The following is a 15,319-nucleotide window of genomic DNA, read 5'->3' as shown; positions in this document are numbered from 1 at the left end:
AAGCTATATAATTTGACAGAGTTCCTAGCGGTCTTTAAGTTCCTTGAAAGTCTTTAAATTTAAAAAAAAATTTTTTTTAGGTCTTTGAAAGTCTTTGAATTGTAATAAAAGTCTGTAAAAGTCATTAAATTCTCGTATTTTGTTTATTCTTTTATTTTATTGTTCATTTTTCTTCAGTTAACGTCAATATTCTGACCTTCCTTCTGCTGGCATAGCTACATCATAACACACAACTTTTATTTACAAGGTTTAACCTTTCATGAACTGATTTGGTATTTTTATTGCATTCTATTATCTTTGCCCACTTTGTAAAAGTCTTTATTTATCTTTGAAAATGGTAGCTGAAAGTCTTTGAATTTGTTTGGTATTTAAGGCGATGAACCCTGTTTGTATATATAAATAAAATTGCAGTCTTTTTGGACTTCATAATATTTGAAGTTATTAAGAAATTGCTGTATGTTAAAGTGGCCTAAAAAAAACAATTTAAATTCTAAAGTAATCAAAAACCCTGTTTTAAAGGAATGTTTAAGCTGGATAATGTTTAAGATATATAATGCACCTTATTGCTTAATATCAACAAATATATTATTATATTTAATTAATAAAATGGTTAAATGTGATGGCTATTATATATATCGGGCACAGTAATTTTGTATCATCTGGCAGTGGTTATGTAATACTTAACATGTCATGTCAGGAATTAGTCTTCTGTAATACAGTGTTCTGTAATAATATCCATCCCAGTAAGCCAGCAATAGGTATATATTATTTTTCAATACAGTCCATATAGTTTTATAATTTGTGCTGAAATCCTTGCTATTTTTATTAGAAACAACAAAGCTATAAAGGGCATTACTACTGATGGCGAAGAATACCTGATATCACAATACGCTGATGATACTACGTTTATTTTAGACGAATCATCCCGGTCTCTGAATAATACTATGATTTTACTTGACTATTACTTAGATATTTCTTGTTTAAGAATTAATTACACTAAGTGGAAAGCCATTTGGATAGGTAGCAAAATGCATTCCAAAGAAGTCTATCACCACACACGATGGAAACTAGAATGGGGTGCGGAAAATTTTAATCTACTAATTGGTATAAACTTTACAGTCAATTTAGATTGTATTATAGAATATAATTATAACTCAAAGATTCTAGAAATGCAGCACTTAATTAAAACTTTGTCAATTAGAGAACTGTCTGTCCTTGGAAGGGTTATACAGTCCTTAAAACTTTAATAATACCAAAAGTGATCCATTTACTATTAACATTACCAAATCCACCAAAATATATGATAGAAACCCTTAAAAAAAATTACATTTCCAAAGACACAAACAAAATATGCAAATAAGGGTCTAACATTTGATCGCTTTACATGGGGAAAATATTCTGTTTTACCTTTTAAATGTTTAAAAGACACCACTTTGATATGGTTTTAGTATAGACTGCTACACAGAATTATTGGTACAAGTACTTTTTTACGTATGATAAACTACATAGATTCAGATAAATGTACATTTTGTAATAACTTGCCTGAAACTTTGCAACATTTGTTTTATGATTGCCAAAATACAACAGCTTTGGATAGCTGTAGAAAATTGGATATTTGACAAAATAATGCCAGATTGAAATTATGTGCGCTGTACATGTGCGATCACACCCGCACACTTTAAAAGACAAGGTCTGTTTTTACTCCGACATCCAATATGGCAGATATGTATTTTTGTGCTGTGGTTTCATTAGGCATTCATTCATTCATTCAAATACAAACATGTGTAAGATATAACCCTAAATCTAGCAACATTGAGTCCTGACGTGCTACAAATAAACTCTATATTTATATCTGAAGTATATTAAGTAACAGAATAATTTTACCACCTCTTGACATGATGTTGATCTGGTAGATATGCCAGATTGGTACAGCAGTGGTGCCAGTGCAGTGTTCCACTACCAAATTAATTCTTTTTATCATCCGTGTTGAGAGATATATAAAATATAGACACTACAAATAGTCTAACACTGATGGGGAAAAGCCTTATCAACTTGTTACATTGAAGCATACAACATGCAGATACATACATTACACATCATTTATTAATATTACTACAGATGTAACAGAAGTGCTTAGCTTCCAACTGGTGGTAGAGTGCGCCACGACTGGCATATCAAGGAATATGGTATGTGCTATCCTGTCTGTGTGATGGTGCATATAAAAGATCCCTTGCCAGTAATGGAGAAAATGTAGAGGGGTTTTTCTTGAAGACTGGGACAAATTTACAAAGCCTGTTTACTATACTCAACAACGAAAGTTTAGCTGATGTTAAAAAAAAAATGGCATAACATTTATAAATTAACCTATTTTTATTACTTACATGTAGTATTCACGTCTGAAATGCTTACCATTTGCAAACAACATAAACTCATCAACCTTTGCCTTAAAGGAAACATGTCACGTAACCTATATTTGGCACCAACCATGTACAATTAATTATAAATTGAATCACCTAAAAAAAAAAATTAAAAAAAATTAATTACTTAAAATATCTCCATAACAAAACCCCAGATACGAGCTCTTAGCGAAAATTGCCTATCTTTAATGAGCAGGGCAATCACGAGGTCCGTGACGTCAGAGACGCGTCGCTTGATCTGAAGCCTTACACTTAAAAGCATTAGTCCGTACCACTCATAAAGAATCTAAGACTTGCACAGCTTACCAAAACAATGAGTGTTCGTTCGCAAAACGTTTTGCCGTATCAATATGAGCTGTTAGTAAATGAAGAAAGACACACATTTACTTACAACAGTGATACTTTAGAAAAAACGGATAGCGAGTCGGAGGGTGGAGAAACCGATGGTGCCAGACCAGACCGGTCGACCAATTTACAGCCCGGAGCCCGAAAGTAACCCGGAGACAAAACCAAAACTCGGATGCTAATGCCGAGGTGTATACTGTTCATATTTAGCATAAAGATACACCTCGATATGATGTATTTAAATATGTAAAAAAAATATAAATGTAGGACAAAAAAATTGTTGTGTTTTTTTTTAGAAAATATCGCATTTTTTATGTTCGGGCTGTACATAATGAAATCTGTATGCACAGTGTAAACAAACGCTCTAATTTACGACAAGGCGCTTCACTTTCATTAACCTGACTTGTAAAACAACATAAATGACTTGAGAGTATAATCAACTTTTAAACTAAATATATTTCTATTTGCATCAATAGAATGAAATGGGGTTATAGTATTTTTCTCTCATAAAAAAAGTAGCATATTATTAGGCCTATTGGTATGGTGCGTTAGAGTAAAAACGACCACTCACGATACCAAAGTGATAATTTTCTTTTCTTTGGTACTAGGTAATTGGTCAGTTTTTGTAATTTTAGATGAGAAAGTCTACTTAATCAAAGGTTTTACAGCATTATTTACAGTAATGAAGCAGGGCGGCTGATAATGTCCATTAACATTGTACTATAGTCGCGACAGGTTACGCCACAATACCCTGTGATCTTAAAAAAACTGGCACGTATTTTGTATGTATGTCTAGACCGTGGTAATCACTTACCTGGTCGATACCCTGCAATATACACCTGCCAATCAGGAATCACATGTGCAGGCCATGGAAAGAAAGGACCAATTAACTAAAACAACACTCAGATTCTCAAGTCAGCCCGTGGATGAAACATAATAGTTATTTCGACACCGACAGTAGTGGTTTATTTTGTATTGAACTTCTTGTTACTTTGGGGCTTCGGGCGATGAGGAACGTTTTTGTGATGTATTCCGCCCGAAGATTAAAAAGATTATTTAAAATTATTATTGTTTTCTACACGTTTTTTTTAAAAACATATTTAAATACATCGTACTGAGATGTATCCTCATGCCAAATCCCATGTTTGTATATGCCATATTTAATTACTTATTGACGTTTCCTTCTTCGGACGGTGAATACAGATTTTGAAAAATCTATTTTTTTTTCAAAAAAAAAAAAAATAATAAAAATTTCTACATTTTTGTTTTAACATATATAAATACATCATGCTGAGGTGTATCTTTGTGCCAAATATGTACAATGTACACCTCGGCATTCGCAACCGAGTACTGTTTTTGTCTCCGGGTAACGTTCGGGCTCCGGGCTGTAAATAGGCTGACACCAAAGTACTATGCGGTGTTGGTGTCCAATCTTTTCTTTTGCGATAAAATACACGTGTCTTTCTTCGGATACAATCCTTTGGAAAACCATAAAAAGACAATCCCGATCGTTTAAACTGTTTATTTTTACACCCAAAGGCCGCGCAGTAAGGCACTGTTGGACTGAAAAGATCGTAAGCCCCTTACTCCATATATAAACAGTTAACAACAATGGAAGAGTACAGCGGCTCTGACGTCACTTCCCTTTTTTTCCGAACGCTCACGAAGAAATATGCATAAATCGTACTTTGATACTGATTAGCGTAATTTCTTCATTTTAAGTTAATTACACGTATTTTATTGTTATTAAGTTATTTGTATATTATTTTTATATCATTTTGCTTTTAAAATGAGCTATAATATGTTCTCGTGTCATGTTTCCTTTAACACAACAGGAGGACCTGGTTTTCTTTTAAGTTTATTCAACCATGGCAAATTTAGACGTCATATAAGATATTTGCTAAACTTTTGTTGTTAAGTATACTTACAAGTGTGTTTAACTACATGTACATACATTTACAATTCTTATACACCTGTGTCTAAGGAAAATAGGCTTCGTAAATTTAACCCTATATGTCAAAATTACAAAATGTTTGACAACCAATAAATGGTTAATAAATCAATATGCTCAAGTGGTGTCATTAAACAAAACATACTTTAGAAGAACCATTGTTGAAAGAGCTTTTGCTGGGTTCCTCAGGTTTTTATTTTTTTTATTTTTTTATTTTAATTGTACGAGACAGGCCTCCATGAGAAAGAAAAAAAGAAACATTTTAATTAACTGTGTACTCCACACGTTCTTTAATTATGGTTATATGGGATCAGACGTATGGTTAAGGACTGCAGAAATAATAAAGAGAGGAAACCTGCTGCCACCGCTCCATGGGATACTGGATTATTAGCATTTTTGTTTCATTTCAACTTATTTTCGTGCTTATATCCAATTAACATTCAATCACACTTTCCTGGGCACACCTCTCAGCTACCTGGGCTGTCTGTCCAAGACAGTGGGTTAGTTGTTAGTGAGAGAAAGAGAGAAAATAGGGTGTAGTGGCCTTACACCTACCCACTGAGTCGTTAAAACTTTCTCTGGGTGGGAGCTGGTACCGGACAGCGAACCCAGTACCAACCAGCCTTATGTCCGATGGCTGAACCACGACACCACCGAGGCCGGTGATTATCAGCAAGCCTGAAGGTATCTTTTATAGGCATCATCTCACAAACGGGGTGACACGTAGCCCAGTGGTAAAGCGCTCGCTCAGTGTGCGGTCAGTCTGGGATCAATCCCTGTCGCTGGGCCCATTGGGCTATTTCTCGTTCCAGCCAGTGCACCACGACTGGTATATCAAAGGCCATGGTATGTACTACCCTCTCTGGAATGGTGCATATAAAAGAACCCTTGCTGCTTGTCAAACAAAAGTAGCCCATGAAGTGGCGACAGTGGGTTTCCTCTCTCAATATCTGTGTGGTCCTTAACCATATTATGTCTGATGCCACATAACCTTAAATAAAATGTGTTGAGTGCACTGTTAAATAAAACATTTCTTTCTTTCTGTCTCACAAACAGAATAGTATATACACATACCATCATACCACCATGGCCATTGTTACACCAGTTTTAGAACACTGGCTGGAACCAGAACTAGCCCAGTGGGACCACTGATTGGGGGGGGGGGGGGGGGGGGGGGGGTTGCTTGACTGATGGTGGGGTTGCTCGACTGATGGGGGGTTGATTTACTGACGGGGCTTGCCATTCTGACGGGGATCGCTTGTCTGATGGGGGTTGCTTGGGCTTGGCTCATACTCTTAAAAAGATGGACAGTGGAAAGTTGTTTCTGTACTTGTCTTTCATCAGTTTGCTTCAGTATTTGTTGTTACAATGCTTATTTTTTAAATGTGTGAACAGGGTCATAATGATTAAAAGCCCTTAAAAAGTGCTTGAATTTGAGAAAATTAGCTTGAAAAGTGCTTGAATTGCATATTTTTGCTGATAAATATTAAAATTTACATGTAGCTTCCTCAAGTTAATTTTTATTATCAAGGTGATATTATTGACAGGTTTTACTAGTCAGCATCATTTTTATTACAAATATTGAAAATTGTTGGATACACAGTTACAAATACTGATAAAAGTATATGGAATCAAGTGTAATTACCAAGTGAATACAATGAATGCATGCATGACCCTTGAAAAGTGGAATTTTACAGTGAAAAGTGTAACATGGTATTTTCTGGCTAAAACAATAAAATAAAATAATTATTTTACTGTGTGATGTATTTCTCAGTGTATAACCACTTAACAAATTCACCCAACATTCATAGATCAAAACTGTTTGTGATTAGTTGATTGTAATTACATTTATAACATTTCACTAAGCATTTATACATTCTGCCTGTGTGAAAAGGATCTAGATGAATGTTCTTTTCTTCCTCTTCTTTTTGATTATTATTGTAAAGTAACTTGAAAATGTGTTGTCTGTAAATAAACATCCAATAATAACATACAGTGAAACCCCTCTAAACCGGACACCCTTGGTACCAATAAAAATGTCCAGTATTTAGAGGGATCTGGTTTAGAGAGGTTAAGTTATGTGAAGGTTTTTAAAAAGCGAATTCCAGTTTACACAGGGTCCAGTCTTGCGAGGTTTCACTGTATATAAGTGTCCAGCCATTGCACAAATCTATGTAAGTGTTTTTACCAAGATCGAACTACGAAATCATTGCAGACATGTTAATCGTTAATCATTCAAACCAATAAAACACAAATCCATCAGGGTTGCATCAAGCAGGGTACGTGGTCAAAGGCCTCTTACCTCCCCATCCCTATCCTTACCCCACATAAAATATCAGCTAGTGCCCTGATATAAAAAAAAATTTTTTTTACATATCATCTCCACCAGTACTATCCCCTCCCCTCCCCAACCAATTTGTTTTTAGCTTATACATCTTCCTCACCAGCACCACCCCAACCTGCTCTCCAAGTTCTTTTCATCCAGGTATGACTTTGCTCATATAAATTATGTATTATTTGATATACCAGTCATGGAGTGTTGGATGGAGTGGGGGAAAACCAAGTGATCCGGTGCATCTTTACAAAGCCATGAAATGCTTCCTATAAAATGCATATCCCAGATGGCTTGGCTTGGTGCCCAGGAAAACTTTGTTAAAAGAAAGTGAAGTAAGTTGGAAACAGATTGGGTTTATGACAGGTAGTGCAATACTAGGCTGTGTAAACAAAGCCGGCATTGATCCCATCAAATGTGGATCATCCTAGCCCACAAACATCAGGGGTAAAAAAAAAAACCAGGTGTGTTTCCGGGAACCTAAATTTTCCAAGAAAAAAGGGCCGATCCTAACTCGTTTTGTTTTGTTTTTTCAATGTATTTTATTTATTTATTTGTTTATGAATATGCATGTAGGTGAAAAGAGTGAAAATGTAGTAATGTTAAATTTTTTTTTTTTTAAAAACCTATCCTGCCAAAAAAAAAATCAGCTCTTTCCCAGAAACCTTTTTTTTTTTTTTTTTTTTTTTTTTTACCCATGCAGGTTAGAATACTTGCTACAAGCTTGTTTGCCTGTGAATGTTTGTGTATGACTGTAAATGAATAATACCAAGATGTACGATTCAAGCATGTACGTGCTTCAAGGTTACATCAACAGGTATGTTAAAACGACACGGTTACATCAACAGGTATGTTAAAAGCGACAAGGTTACATCAACAGGTGTGTTAAAAGCGACACGGTTACATCAACAGGTATGTTAAAACGACAAGGTTACATCAACAGGTATGTTAAAAGCGACAAGGTTACATCAACAGGTATGTTAACAGTGACATGGTTACATCAACAGGTATGTTAACAGTGACATGGTTACATCAACAGGTATGTTAACAGTGACATGGTTACATCAACAGGTATGTTAACAGTGACATGGTTACATCAACAGGTATGTTAACAGTGACATGATTACATCAACAGGTATGTTAACAGCGACAAGGTTACATCAATAGGTATGTTAAAAGCGACAAGGTCACTTCAATAGGTATGTTAAAAGCGACAAGGTTACATCAATAGGTATGTTAAAAGCGACAAGGTGACATCAACAGGTATGTTAAAAGCGACAAGGTTACATCAGCAGGTATGTTAAAAGCGACAAGGTTACATCAACAGGTATGTTAAAAGCGACAAGGTCACTTCAACAGGTATGTTAAAAGCGACAAGGTCACATCAACAGGTATGTTAAAAGCGACAAGGTCACATCAACAGGTATGTTAAAAGCGACAAGGTCACATCAACAGGTATGTTAAAAGCGACAAGGTCACATCAACAGGTATGTTAAAAGCGACAAGGTCACTTCAACAGGTATGTTAAAAGCGACAAGGTCACATCAACAGGTATGTTAAAAGCGACAAGGTCACATCAACAGGTATGTTAAAAGCGACAAGGTCACTTCAATAGGTATGTTAAAAGCGACAAGGTCACTTCAATAGGTATGTTAAAAGCGACAAGGTCACATCAATAGGTATGTTAAAAGCGACAAGGTCACATCAATAGGTATGTTAAAAGCGACAAGGTCCCATCAACAGGTATGTTAAAAGCGACAAGGTCACATCAACAGGTATGTTAAAAGCGACAAGGTCACATCAACAGGTATGTTAAAAGCGACAAGGTCACATCAACAGGTATGTTAAAAGTGACAAGGTCACATCAACAGGTATGTTAAAAGTGACAAGGTCACATCAATAGGTATGTTAAAAGCGACAAGGTCACATCAACAGGTATGTTAAAAGCGACAAGGTCACTTCAATAGGTATGTTAAAAGCGACAAGGTTACATCAATAGGTATGTTAAAAGCGACAAGGTCACTTCAATAGGTATGTTAAAAGCGACAAGGTCACATCAATAGGTATGTTAAAAGCGACAAGGTCACATCAATAGGTATGTTAAAAGCGACAAGGTCCCATCAACAGGTATGTTAAAAGCGACAAGGTCACATCAACAGGTATGTTAAAAGCGACAAGGTCACATCAACAGGTATGTTAAAAGTGACAAGGTCACATCAATAGGTATGTTAAAAGCGACAAGGTCACATCAACAGGTATGTTAAAAACGACAAGGTCACTTCAATAGGTATGTTAAAAGCGACAAGGTTACATCAATAGGTATGTTAAAAGCGACAAGGTTACATCAATAGGTATGTTAAAAGTGACAAGGTCATATCAACAGGTATGTTAAAAGCGACAAGGTTACATCAACAGGTATGTTAAAAGCGACAAGGTTACATCAATAGGTATGTTAAAAGTGACATGGTCATATCAATAGGTATGTTAAAAGCGACAAGGTTACATCAACAGGTATGTTAAAACGACAAGGTTACATCAACAGGTATGTTAAAAGCGACAAACCTACATGTAGTTAAAGAGATTTATATTGCACCAAAGTCAAGGCGATAAATGTTGTGCCCAGAATACTTATGCCCAAAATAATCACTCCCAAATTAAGTAGAGTCACGCTCACCTCTGAACATTTCACCTCAAAACCACTGAAATGTTACGCTTTACTTAGATTAAAATAACTTAAAATGCATTTCTGAATATCCACAAGTCTTCAGCGGCTGTTAATAGCATTATTATGAAGCCAGGATAAAGCACTGGCCCAACGAAGCAACACTGGCTGTCAAGCTTTGGGTTTCCAAAGAAGACTAGACAGAGACAGCATTTTTTATCACCACAACCGGACTCCAAATCTAAAGCATGATCAACTATGCTTGAATGCAGAAGAAGAAGAAGAATAGCATTATTGCACCAAAAAGACTTCATTGCATTCAGAATAGACAACAAAACCTGTTGCGCCTACATTAGTGAGATCTAAAAGCCCTGAGTTAAAACAGCAGGTCTAACTGGGAACTCTTTCCAACAATTGAGTCATTTTTATATGATGTATTTCACTGTGATATTTGGAGCGCCATACCAAGTTCAAAAAGAAATGTAAAACTTACATAATGGTGTATTTTGTTTCACAAAATGCATGCATGCGTAACATTAATTTTTTTTGAAAGAACAGCAAAACATAACAAACTAACTGCCTGAGCAGAATAGGTTTATGGCAGCATGGATGAGAATTTATTGTCTTACAAGTAATAAAACCTGTTTGCATCGCCTTTGAAATGAGATAAAAGGAATGTTGAGAATAATCAAGATAACCTGTTAACTTGGTGCGTTGTTATGTCAGTTACACAATCATTCATAGAGGGGAAAAAAAAGAAAAACGAAACAACAACCAAGAAGTAACAGTGATGTGCGCTAGAGCTTTTAGTTTTCAGCATTAAAAGATTCTATAGCTTCCATGCACAGGGTTTCTGCCAGAGGGTAAAACGAGTATGGCACCATACCCAAACATTTTTGCAGATTTTTTTTTTAAGTTAACCTTTTGACAAAATTAATTACTCTTATCATTACTGTACGATTTTCTTAACACTAACCTTAAACTCAGCCCTTTTGACAAAATTAATTACTCTTATCATTACTGTATGATTTTCTAAACCCTAACCCTAAACTCGACCCATTTTCTTTCTAATAGAGGTCCCCTATACTCCCTGGTGACTGTGGTTGCATTCAGTTCCATAGCACCATGCCCAAAATTTTCTTTCTGGCAGAAACACTGATACAGTAAAAAAAAATTAAGAAAAGAAAAAGGTACCTGTGTTTGTGTATTGTTGCCCAAGGTGTTGTTCGTGCCAGGAACAAGTGCAGGGATTTGCCTACACGTGTAACACATACCGTGGAGATAACACATAAAGAGAGGTAATTAGAATCACCTCCAAGTGTGGCCGACTGCAGGCTTATGGTAAATCCTAGCAGATTGATCATATTGGAACAAAAGGAGTATGCAGTACATAGTGTATGGTATGAAATTCATTCCAGGCAATCTGAGCAATATTTGCTTCTCATATATATATCTCTTTTTTTAATCTGGAAGTAGGTGTTAGAAAGTGAAAAGAAGTTCTAGACAACAGGTATTGCAATGGATAACACCTTAACAATCAAGAGATTTAAATTTGTATTAAATAAACAGTGTCAACATGTGACAGTAGCACAACATGATTAGTTTGTTTCATTGGAACTCTTTCACATACATGTATACAGGTAATTGTTGAGTCTTTATCTTCATCATCCAAGTCTTGACACAGACTGTTCATATTCATCCTCATCTGCTGGTTTCTAATCATCCATTTCAACACTAGTTTAGCCACAGTTGTTGTTTATCTCAGAGAAGACAAACTTGCTTAATTTTGAAAGAATCTGGGTTCAAGCAGACATGAGGAAAATTATTTTTTATATGCCGATTTGGGACCAATTATATAAGCTTGACACCAGAAGAAATCAGGAGTAAAAAGTGTCCTTTTCGTTTCACCTTGATCCCAACATTGGTCTCTAATAAATTTTCCTATTTGCAGAGTCAGTCATATACAGATGCTAAAACCCACATGTTTTTTTGTAGTTTTATTTTTTTATTTTTTAGCAAATTGTATTTGTAAGAAATGTGATGGTTTTACATATGCTGTCTACAAAGAAGACATATATGGGTTATGGACCACATGCAACTTGTTAGCTCGTCACTTCATCAGACATGTACTTCTGGTAATCTTAAATAAATTCACAATTTTCTTATTTTTTAGAAAACCTACAACATTTGCCACCCTGTATGTTAATGGCAAAAAGAAGCTATTCTTTGGTCTCCCAGGCAACCCTGTGTCAGCCATTGTGACATGTAACTTGTATGTGATTCCAGCAGTGTGGAAAATGTCTGGCAGTGCCAAGATTAGAAGAACAGTTTTGAAAGCCAGAGTGAGTATATTGGAGTAAACCAGCTAGAATGCTGTACATATAGTCATAATAGACTTCAAACATGTCTTGGAATCAACAGTGTCTGTGTCACAAGTGTATGTAGTAATTCATGTTTTCATCTCTCTCTCAATGTTGATGATATCTTCATCAATGTATTTATCTCTCTATGATGCTCAATACCCAATGTGTTCTTTGTGCTGGGGTGTCATTAAACATTCATTCATTCATTCATTCATTCGTGCATTCATCTCTTTCATGAATTACACTATTCAGAGATGCATGAGACATCATGAAGGATTCGCTGCCAAAAACAAGTAGCACCTTTCTCAGACAATGAGTCAGGCAAAATAGCTCTTATTTACAAATAAGCCATCAACGGCTTGTCTCCATTACTGTTGCATGTGTAATACAGACAGTCACTGTATGATGATTTAAGACAGTTTTATTTTGGTGATGAAATTAGTCACTAACATAACAATTTTGTTTAAAGTACTGTATATATTTTGTTTTGAAATTTCAGATAAGCCAAGACTTAAGATTGGACCCCCGACCAGAATTCCACCGGGCTGTTCTCACGTGGAACCACAAAGATGGTATCCCCGAAGCCTCCAGTACAGGAAATCAGATCAGCAGTCGTCTGCTAAGTATGAGGTCAGCCAATGCTTTGCTGATGTTGCCTCCGAGAAGTGAGGAAAACACTGGTGTGAAGAAAGGAGACATCGTTGATGCTCTGATCATAGGAGCATTGTAACACCCACTTTGTCAAACGTTGATATATATACCTCTGATATGTATCCAGAATAGGAAAAAGTTACATGTGCCTTGTAAGTCAAATAAAATGTGAATTGTATGTACTAGTATGCTGTTCTGATATTAAAGGGACACGCCCTAGTTACCGCTAGTTGTTAACCATTACGGTTGTTTTTCGCTATTAAACCCATTTTTTCACAAATAAAATTGCACTTTACTTATATTTTATTATTTAGAATACACATTTCCATTCACCTGAAGTGCTTTTTGGTAATCCTGGTAATCCTGATGTTTGTAAAACCACGAAATGCATTTTTTGTATTTCTTAAAAAGCCGCGCGGCACTCGAGAAAAAAACGTTAAGCAAGCGAGGTCCAATCTATTTTTAGAGGGAATCTTCCTGTGTAAACTTCACAGACGTTGGTATACCATGTGACCGTTATCATTTTGGTTCAGTTTGTTTTCTCGTGCACGGTTTGCGCAATCAACATCCGATTTGTTGTCGTTTGCTTGTTGTTCATTGTGAGATTTTTCTTCACAGTTAGTGAACATTTTCAGTAACAATAAAGTTCAGACAAGTAAGTGTCTCAATACAAAACATTACAAACCCTTAAAACCAATAATTTTGCTAAGTCTTACGATATCTGGAGAGGGGATACAACCAGGACTGAACAGTTGGAACATGTCCAGGAGAGGTGAAAGGAACGCACCCCAAGTCTGTGCGCACTCAATGAAATTTGTCGTGACGTAGGCATTGTTGTGCTTCGAGCGACATCTACCGGTGACATCAGAATACTAACTTTCAAAATTATTTCAAGCAATTGGGACATGGGGATTCCCATGGTATTTATCGATATAAAACCTGCTTTTTCACTCCATTTGATAAAAACGTGATCTAAGTGTGTTACAGGTTTGTAGATTAACCAAATTATAATTTATTTTCGCTGGATGGAACTAGGGCGTGCGGCTTTAATCATAATATTGAGAACTTGGAAACTTACCTTGACATATACCGGTAAAATGGAGTCTGTTTAATTGTATAACCTTTGTGCTATACCATAGTTCTGTGACTTACAATGTGACAGCTTACTGTGACTTGTATGTATGCATCTCTTACATGTGTGATTTATGTTAGTACCTGTTGTGTGTTGGGGAGAAAAGGTGCAGTTCTTGTACATCCATGTGCTGATGTAGGTTTAAAAGCAATCATTGAGTTCTTATCAGTGCCTTGTACCAACAATTTATACCTTTCATAGATGAGAATCCTCCGGATTTATCTGGAATTCCAGATTTTTTTGCTGCCCATTTTGTTCCGGGTTTTGTCAAAATATGCTACATTTCGCCATAGCAGTCTGGGTTTTATACCAACCCAGCAATCTGGATTTTATAATTACCTAGTAGTCAGGGTTTTATACCAACCACCATTTCGTTCATATTCGGGCAAAATATGCTAACACGAGACCTTTTTACCATGTCTTCCATCATTTTACCCACAAAATTAGTTGTAATCCATGTAAAAATGCACAGTGATTCGAGTGCAGTTCTATATAGCTGTTTGGTAGTATATTAATATGAATAAGCCGCTATAATTTTCAGTATTTCTGGGGATAAGGCATTCTCATCTATGACCTTTAAATAGAGATTAAATTCTCATTTATAATTATTTTACATTGATCTGTTTTCAAAGACCAGTGCACAGTATTTCATGCACACCATTGTACTGTTTGCTTGTTGGTTGTATTATGTAAATTTAAAGTCACAAGAACGACCAATTGGTTATCTGGTGAAGCGCTACATTTTAAAATCAAATTGTTTTAAATAATTTGGAATCTCAGTGTTGTACAGAATAGTAGTGCATGTGTTGGTTACGTTACTCGTTGGGCAAAAATAATTCACAGAGCCAATTAATTGGTTACATAGGTAATAGTCATATGAACCAACTTCTGGTTGCATTTGATTTTGAAATATCATCCCCAGGTTTTTTACCCAGTCACCAGAAGGTAGTTTGTAACATAACAAAATTCATACATTTTTATTCAAAATTCTTATGTTGGAGCCTCATTTGCAACCATGAAATTTTATAGACACTGATGTTAGATGTTATTGGTGAAGAAACATATTTATTACCCAAGCAGGCACTCATAACGGGGAAAATAAAAATAATAATTTCTCGCTGAAAAATTATCATGCATTGGTCTAACGAACAATACTATATTGGATTACAAACCATTGACCTTGTTGGTACTAAATATAACGTCATCACGATTTGGCAAACACACAATGACGTCTTGTAGTTTAATGAGTTTGTGTTTACAGCTGTCTGTTTTTGGTGTTAAATTTATAACAAAATGTCTTTTTAATGCAGTTCATTATAGATTTTGTACCAGATTAAAGAGAACTTTTGTTTTTGAAAATTATACAAGTTACCAGTTATTATCAAATTTATGTCCCTCGTGAAATAATTTTCATTTGACACAAGCTTTAGTGAACATTATTGCACTCTGGACATAAATTTGATAAC

The 15,319-nt window shown here is 35.6% G+C and overlaps 1 protein-coding gene across 1 annotated transcript in view; it reads left to right on the top strand.

The window, feature by feature from the left end:
* Positions 1-12,997, top strand: part of LOC121370940 (gephyrin-like) — a 162,554-nt gene extending 149,557 nt beyond the window's left edge. The window contains exons 17-18 of the mRNA XM_041496489.1: positions 11,881-12,049; positions 12,570-12,997. Coding sequence (XP_041352423.1) covers positions 11,881-12,049; positions 12,570-12,800 — 400 coding nt within the window. The 3' untranslated portion in view covers positions 12,801-12,997. The remainder of the gene's footprint in view (positions 1-11,880; positions 12,050-12,569) is intronic.
* The last annotated feature ends 2,322 nt before the right edge of the window (positions 12,998-15,319 follow it).

Source organism: Gigantopelta aegis, chromosome 4, assembly GCF_016097555.1.
Source record: "Gigantopelta aegis isolate Gae_Host chromosome 4, Gae_host_genome, whole genome shotgun sequence".
Lineage (NCBI taxonomy): Eukaryota > Metazoa > Mollusca > Gastropoda > Neomphalida > Peltospiridae > Gigantopelta > Gigantopelta aegis.
This window is presented reverse-complemented; position numbering and strand designations above follow the sequence as displayed.